The following is a 7,866-nucleotide window of genomic DNA, read 5'->3' on the forward strand; positions in this document are numbered from 1 at the left end:
GATCACAGCATCTTTCATCCCTGGCTCTGCAGCCTATATAGACAACCACACACTTCATCTGAACACTCAATCACCACATGGGTTTCTCTAAGATAGATAAAGTTTTGCAATTCTATGCCTACTTGTCGAACAAGAGGGCTTTGTGATGTAGTTTGGCGGCCTGGATGTATCTTCTGTGAGGCAGAGATGACAAAGTCTAGAATCCAGAGGCATTAAGTTCTAATAGTCTGGAAGCCTAAGAAAAGGAATGGCTACTGAAGTTCGATCATGTTGATGCCCACCTTAGTTCTATGGGATGCAGGATATCATTTATATACTTATGGATCCATCTTCATTATTGTATTAATTATTTGGCACATGAAAAGGAGTCGTGGAGGGTTAAGGTTGGAACCTATCAAGAACTGTTGCAAGGTAGGGAACTACTACTACCAGGCCTGAATACACCTCCTACAAGAAGATTTTGATCCCTATCTCTTCATTATCTTACCCCTTGATTTTTTTTAATTAAAAAAATTTATTGAGAATTTCATACATGCATACAAGGTGTTTTGATCAAAACCATGCCCACTCCCTTCCCTCCAACTCCTCTGATATCTCCCTATCACTTTTTCCTAAACAACTTCGTGTACTCTGTCTTTAAGTCTTTTTTTTTAAATGGGACATTTTGCTACTCTAACATTCCCCCCTCTGAAGAGGTAACCCTAAAATCTTTTAGGGATTAGATAAGAACTCCCAAATACTTTTGACATTTTTTAAACCCCTTGATTAAAAAAAAAATTGTCTGAGTGTATTGCCCACATGTGTACCACATGCATGCAGTGCTTACAGAGGCCAGAAGAGGGTGTAGGATCCCCTAGAACTAGAGTTAAGGACAGCTGTTAGCAGCCATGTGGGTGTTGGAAACTGAGCCCTGATCTTCTCCAAGAACAGCCAGTGCTCTTAACCTCTGAGTCATCTCTCTATCCCCACCCCTTGATTTTTAAACTAAAATTTCTTCCCTGGATCCTACATCAGCTCTGAATTTGGGTCATTATCCTGGATGGTAGACGTGTAGGGCCTTTGATGACTGAAGTCTTTTTTCTACTAGTATTGCCCATCCTTAAACATTTCCCCCTCTGCCTCCTGAGTTCCCCACGGAACTTATCCATAGAATGGGGTGGGGGTACAGTGTATGCAAGAGCCTCAGAGTGAGTTAGAAATAAGCAGAGAAAGAAGAGCTGGGGTGGAAAGACAGAGAATAAAAACTGGTGTATAGAAAAAGGTCAGGAAAGGTTTATGGATTTTATCATTTTACACATGAAAAACAGTGTTTCTGCTTCATATTCTAATGTTTTTGTCTTTTAAGTGTCACCGAAGAGTCAAACAAAGGCCTAGAGACAGAACATCAAGAGGTAAATCCCAATTTTTGACTCTTTACCCCTGTGGGTGAGGTTTCCATAGATCCTGACCCTCTGTGATTGCTGGATTTGAAGCCTTGGTATTTCCAACCACTGGAGGCTGCAATATAAATCTCAAAGACAAGTAAAAGATGACATACTTGGATGAGAAATCAGAGACTAGGAGTATTTCAGAATTTTCTATCTGATAGTCCCTAGAATAAGGATAAGGACATAGAGCAGATGTCCTTGATTCTGTCATTTGCTAGTTTTAAAGTCCCGGGAGAGTCTCTTCATCTCTATCTTTGTTCTCCATCAAATACACATTCAGTGTGGTTGTGGAGATCAAATGAGATTAAGTATGGGGCAGAACCATAGATAGTTAAGTTGTACATAGACTTAACTTAGATCGTTGACCCTTGGGATTTCAGTCTCCTGTCATTGAAAGGCCTTCAGCTTCTGATGGGTTGGTCCCTCATCTTCTACCTAACATTATATCCCCCTTCCTCAGTTATGAGAACATCCAAAGAAGAAGCTGAGAAGTTTCAGAAGCTGCTCTCTACCATGAAAAGGTGACTTCTTGCTCTTTGCAGGCTCCCAACTCCCAGCCTGGTCTGTGATGGCTTCTTGGCCTGGCCTATGCAAGGACGAGGACAGGGATGTTGACTGGAAGAGATATATCACAGGGTGCATTAGTTCACTAGCTTAGAGGGTTGCCAGGGTAGGGACGGTTTGCATGTCTCTAGAGGGAAGAGCCACCCAATTTTAGTCTGTGGTTGGGTCCTACTAGCTCTGCAATTCAGGATTAACAAGTACATAATTTGTAAAAGACGTTACTGGCATTACTCTCTGCACTGAGACAAGTTATCCAAATCAAGAGATTAGATGTTACATAAAGAAGTCATCAGCTGCATATTTTTATTTTTAATTTTATTTTTTTGAGACAGGGTCTCACTATGTAGCCCTGACTGGCCTAGAACTCATTACATAGACCAGGCTGGCTTTGAATTCACAGATTTCCACCTGCCTCTGCTTCTCAAGTGCTGGGATCAAAGGCATGTGCCACCATGCTTCAGCCATATATTTTACAGTTACACCCTTTCAAGGGCAGAGCCCTGTTTCTGGCTGGACTCTGCTGACACAATACCTCCTCTAGTCTCAAGTCAAGGAGGCCAGTTCCTGGGACACCCTCAATCTATCCTCTTTTTTCTTTTCTTTTCTTTTTTTTTTTTTTGGTGACTTCTAAAGAATGAGATTTATTCCCTGTTGGGTATAGCAGGAGGGACATGGACATCCCATGGTTCTTAGAATGAGGACTTCATTCCCCACAATTTAGACATACTGACTACCAGGCATCAAGTTTCTTTGTCCCCTAATGAAACTGATCCAGGCCATACCTGATGCCCCATTAGCTAACCCTTGACATCCCTATCTGCCTGGTTCTTTTCTCCTAGTTCAATTTCTCAATAAGGCTGGCAGAAAACTAACCCAATTCCTAGTCCTCTCTGAGGGTTATCGCCGCTGATGGGTTTTCTGAGACCTTTCTCCAGACTCTCAGCTAAACCCACCATACCTTATCAAATGGAATTTTCCTAGAAAGAAAAGCAGAGTGATAGATGACAAAGGGTGTAGACCCAGGACCTGATGAGCTAGGGGAGGGAAGCAATCTCTAGCCACTTCCAAGGAGGCAGATGTTATGCTGTCATTAATGGTTGCCATTTCCCTTCTTAGCCAGGGCTGGCTTCCTCAGGAGGGAAGTGTGCGGCAGCTCTTGTGTGCAGATCCCTCCTGCAAAATCTGCAATGCTGTGGCTCTGGAGATTCAGCAATTGTTGGGATTTGAGAACAAAAAGCCCTCCCCTATTTTACTGAGGCCGTCACAGAGCTCTTCTTGCCTGGACACACTGTCTACATCAAAAGTGATGTTTGAGAAGAGTCAGGAGCTTTCCTCCCAGCACTCCAGAAACCTTTCAGTGGTATTTGGCCAAACATCATCACAGTTAACAGGTCAGAAATTGTCAACTCAGTCAGCTGCCCCATCAACTGATGATGCCAACGTCCAGTGTTACAATTCTGACCATAAGCGAAAGCAGGGATTTCAAGGGTCTAAAGTGTCCCAGGATGCAGGTTCTCAGTCTTCTTCAAGTCTTGAAGAGCCTGGGGCTCCTTCAAAACAGCAAAAGAGGAGGAAGAACAATACCTCAAGTGTCTCAAAGCAAAAAGGTCAGCAGCCCTTGAATACTAGATGCCTTCTTTTTCCCTGGACCCAGAGCTTCCTGAACTTAAAGCAATACCCCATGAATCCACATTTCCTGAAGCTGCCATTCCATGTCCGAAGGCCCTGAGGTGCCTGTGAGTTTAGGAGGATATAAATGTATATGTTTTCACATTGCGCTCTTCTTGATCTGTGGAAGAGTTCGTGGGGCAGCTTATGACACATCACTTCTCCACCTCCTGTTTTCAAAAGCCAGCAAAACCAACGACCAGCAGCTTTTCTTTCACCCTCAATGTTACTTCTCTTGACTCTAGCATTAACAGGAGGCCACTACAGAGAAGATCCCAAGCCTATCCTTGTGGCTCAAGTTCTACCCAGGTCATCTTTTGGCTTTTAAGTGGCCTCTATTCATTGCCTAGGGGAATCACACTGAGGCCTCAGCATGCTATCTCTAGGTCCCTTTCCATCATTTATCTTCTGCACAAGGAGTTTTTGGTCTGCCTAGAGATCTCTCCACAATTGGGGATCCATGGGCCTTTTGTATTCAATTATTCCTTCATCTCCATACTGCCAAAATTTTCCTCTACTTTGCCCTCATTCCGAGATTTGGGCATCTCTACTGAGAAACCCAGACCTGTGTCTCACTTCTGGCCAAAAGTCTTGGTGTTAATACTGTTGACTGTGGCAGCTTTAGTGCCAGTGGGGCTAGGTATTGTGGAGTTCTCTCCACAACAAGGCATGTTGTGGCCTGTCTCAGACCCCAAGAGAGTGGTGTAGCACTGTCCTGGAGTGTGCCTGCAGACTGCTGGATTTCACCTCCAGAAGTAGTTGAAACAGGTTGATATACCATTGCTGGGGCCTTTTTAAAAAGATCCAGCACTCTATCCAGTTGCTCCTTTCCCCTGCTGGCCAGCAGCCCCTGCCCTGAAGCAGCACAGTCCCAACCTTTGGCCAGTTTCTTTCAGCCTGAGCCCCAGAAGCCAGTGAGGACAATGTGGCCTATACTGTCTATTGTATCGGCAGGGCTAGTTCATAGTTTCTTGCTCAGGCCAAAGCATTGTGGCAGAGCCACATAAATTAGATGTAGGGAGATCTGCCAGGGCACCATGCCTGTCCCCATTATAGTTTCTGGGACTGAGAATCATTGTTCTATAGTGTTCCAGCAATCCTGGCAGCAACTTGGTTCCCCTGTCCTCTGGAAAACAAGTCTAAGACCTATAGGCAGTAATCAGCTCCTACTCAAATCAGACTGCCTGAATCCTGACAAGTCTTGACCAGTAGAAAGTCTCACCAGATGCTGTTATTGATGACTCTGAGCTGCCTGGATCTTGTCCTGGGGGGCATTGAGAAGCTGGAAACAAGTTTGCTTTCCTACCAAGTCTGCTTGATATTTTGTGGCTCTCTCTGGGCCATTACCCTGGTAATCCTAGCCAACATGCAATCACAGAGATGGTGCCTAAACCCTTTAGAATCGCTGGTTCAATCTTACTTGTCCAGTGGTGTACTAAATCCAGGTCAAATGTTTGAAATGCCAGTGAGCCTTGTGTAGAATGTGTACAGTATAGGTTTTCCCGGCTGACACACAGCTGAGTACAGATGGAGCCTCTAGAGGGATGATTCTTGACACCCACTCATCCTCAAGGCACCCATCTTCCCCAAACCAAATTTCATCCTGAAAAAGAAATTCCTATAGATACATTTGGAGACATTTCATAAAGATAAGAGTGCAGGAAACACTTTTGGGTATCCCAAAGAATATCTCCGGGGCTAGAGAGATGGCTCAGCGGTCAAGAACACTGGTTGTTCTTGCAGAAGACCCGGGTTTGAATTCCAGCACCCACATAGCAGCTAACAACTGTCCTTAACTCCAGTTCCATGGGATCCAACAGCCTCTTCTGTCCTCCGTGGGCATTGCATGACATGGATGCACTTACCTCCATGCAGGCAATACATGCATACACATAAAATAAAATAAAAATTAATAAAAAAGAATATCTCCACATAGGAGACTGTTAGGAGTTTCAACAACCAAAACAAACAAGCAAGCAAAACAACAGTAACAAAAAATTGCTCTAGAAACTTCTACCCTGCCAGGTATCCCATATCCCTAAGATCTAGAATAAATGGACTTAAAAGAGGCGTTTTCAGCTGGACTGAAGACAATGCAGCACAGCCAAAGGCACCTAGACTGGGTGTGTTGTCCCAAAGTTCTGCCCACTGGGCCTCGCACATCCCACAGTCCAGGGGATATGACAGGTTCTTTGTGTGTAGCTGGATGCCAAAGTGAATGGTTTAACCTGGAAGACCCTTTGGACCCCTGAGGGTGAAGGCCAGTCCTTACCCCAGCAGAGAAAATGGGGCCCTGTGAAATTCAAACGACAGATCACAGAGCACAAACATCCACTTTGCTGAAGTTGAGTGACCAGTAGAGGATTTCTAAGCAGAACTCCAGAGCCCCTAGACTCTCCAAATGTATCTCTACACTCTTTTTCAGATAGGGTTTTAGTTTAGGTGAGATAGTGCCTTCAGTGAGTAGGGACTGGGAAGGATCTGTATCCATCCGTAGCACAGCCATCTCTCTTTCCCCTCAACTTACTGCTCTGCCAGCAATTTCTTAGAGTTCCCAGACATCCTTCAGGATTCCTTGGGACAAAAAAACAAACAAAAATAATCCATACAGCTAATTAGGCTAAGCTGAATGATCTCACCCAAACAAAGGTTCCTGAGAATATTCAGCCTGGGGTGCCCAGATCTTATAGGGCCAGACCTTACAATACCAACTTGTTGCGCTATCATTTGCTGGGCCAACATTTGTAAGACTAAGTATTTGACAGGGCTATATATTTTTTTAAATTTTATTATTTTTATTTTATGTGTATGAGTATATTGCCTGCATGTATGTGACTGCACCCATGTCGTACAATGCTGTGGAGGTCAGAGAGGGCTTCGGAGTCCCCGGAACTGGAGTTAAGGACCGTTCATAGCCACCATGTGGGTGCTGGGAATTGAAACCGGGTCCTCTGCAAGAGCAATCAGTGCTCTTAACTGCTGAGTCATCTCTCCAGCTCCAAAAAGGCGATATTTTTTAATTACCACATTTTCAAGGTGAATTGATTGCAGGCAGTGTCTTAGAGGGTGAAAGTTGGTGGGGCCGGAACCTTCAGGGCAAAGAGATGGAGGGGCCGGTAGGGAAGACTATTCTCACAAGAGCTCCCCCTTTCCAGCTCCAGAAGTTGAAGTGGAAAATAAGATGACATTCTTTTCACACTGGATTAACCCTGAATTGAAATGTGAAAGGCACGAAGAACCCATTCTCCTCTCTAACTCCGAGACAGTGGCCAAACCCAGGACGAAAGAGGTTGAGAAGAATCAAGCTTCTAAAGACCAAGAGGATGAAGCTAACACGGAAAAGACGACAAAACACCCTAAAGACCAAGCTCTCCCTATTAAGAACATGTGACTCCATTTAATGCCTACACAGCCCCAGCAGCACTCCCTCCATTAACCAACCATGGGTCCTAGACCTCTTTATAACTGCTTTCAATTATTGTCTATAATTTATTTATGTCATCCAGCTAAGAAATCTATCCCAGATCTCAACTCTCACCTCTGCAGAAGGCACTAGTTTACACAGGAAGACTACACATTTCAAGCAAAAAAAAGTTTGTAGATTCCTAAGCCTCTGCTTCTCCCTAACAAAGGCTGTCAACCATCATTTCCATTAACATGCAAATGAGGTATGGTATTCTCCAAATATACTCTATACCTATAAGCAAAGAGCTACTTGTATTTTCTTCTTGTTTCCATTGTTGTGTGGGGCAAAGGAAGTAGAAAATGCTATCCATGTAGTATAGGAGCTTATATCTGCCTTTCATTGCAGTTGAATCAGCACTCTACATAACTCCTATGGATAAAGGGGCTTGAACGTAGAAGGAAGGCTGCTTGTTTTGATTTTAAGTTTATTTTAATGCTTTCCTATACATTTTTGATTTATTTATTTTTATTTTATGTGTATGAGTGTTTTGACTGAACGTATATAAGTGCATGTATGAAATGCCCATGGAGGTCAGAAGTGGGCATAGGATACTTTGGAACTTGTTCTAGTTTGTTTCTTCATTGCTGTGACAAAATACTCTGACCACTACCAACTTGGGGAGGAAAGGGTTTATTTAGCTTACATCTCCCAGGTCACAGTTCATCAGGGAGCCCAAGGTATCAACTCAAGGCAGGAACCTGGAGGCAGGAGCTGAAGCACAGGCCATGGAGGTATGCTGCT

General features: G+C 43.9%; 1 protein-coding gene across 1 annotated transcript; it reads left to right on the top strand.

Moving 5' to 3' along the window:
• Nucleotides 1-267: 267 nt before the first annotated feature.
• On the top strand, nucleotides 268-7,050 carry Fam205c (family with sequence similarity 205 member C). Its single transcript, XM_008842501.1, has 5 exons — nucleotides 268-411; nucleotides 1,346-1,391; nucleotides 1,888-1,948; nucleotides 3,108-3,598; nucleotides 6,815-7,050. The coding sequence occupies exons 1-5, from the start codon at nucleotides 268-270 to the stop codon at nucleotides 7,048-7,050; spliced, it is 978 nt and encodes a 325-aa protein (XP_008840723.1).
• The last annotated feature ends 816 nt before the right edge of the window (nucleotides 7,051-7,866 follow it).

The sequence above is a fragment of the Nannospalax galili genome, unplaced genomic scaffold (assembly GCF_000622305.1).
Source record: "Nannospalax galili isolate Female #2095 unplaced genomic scaffold, S.galili_v1.0 scaffold341, whole genome shotgun sequence".
NCBI classification, from domain to species: domain Eukaryota; kingdom Metazoa; phylum Chordata; class Mammalia; order Rodentia; family Spalacidae; genus Nannospalax; species Nannospalax galili.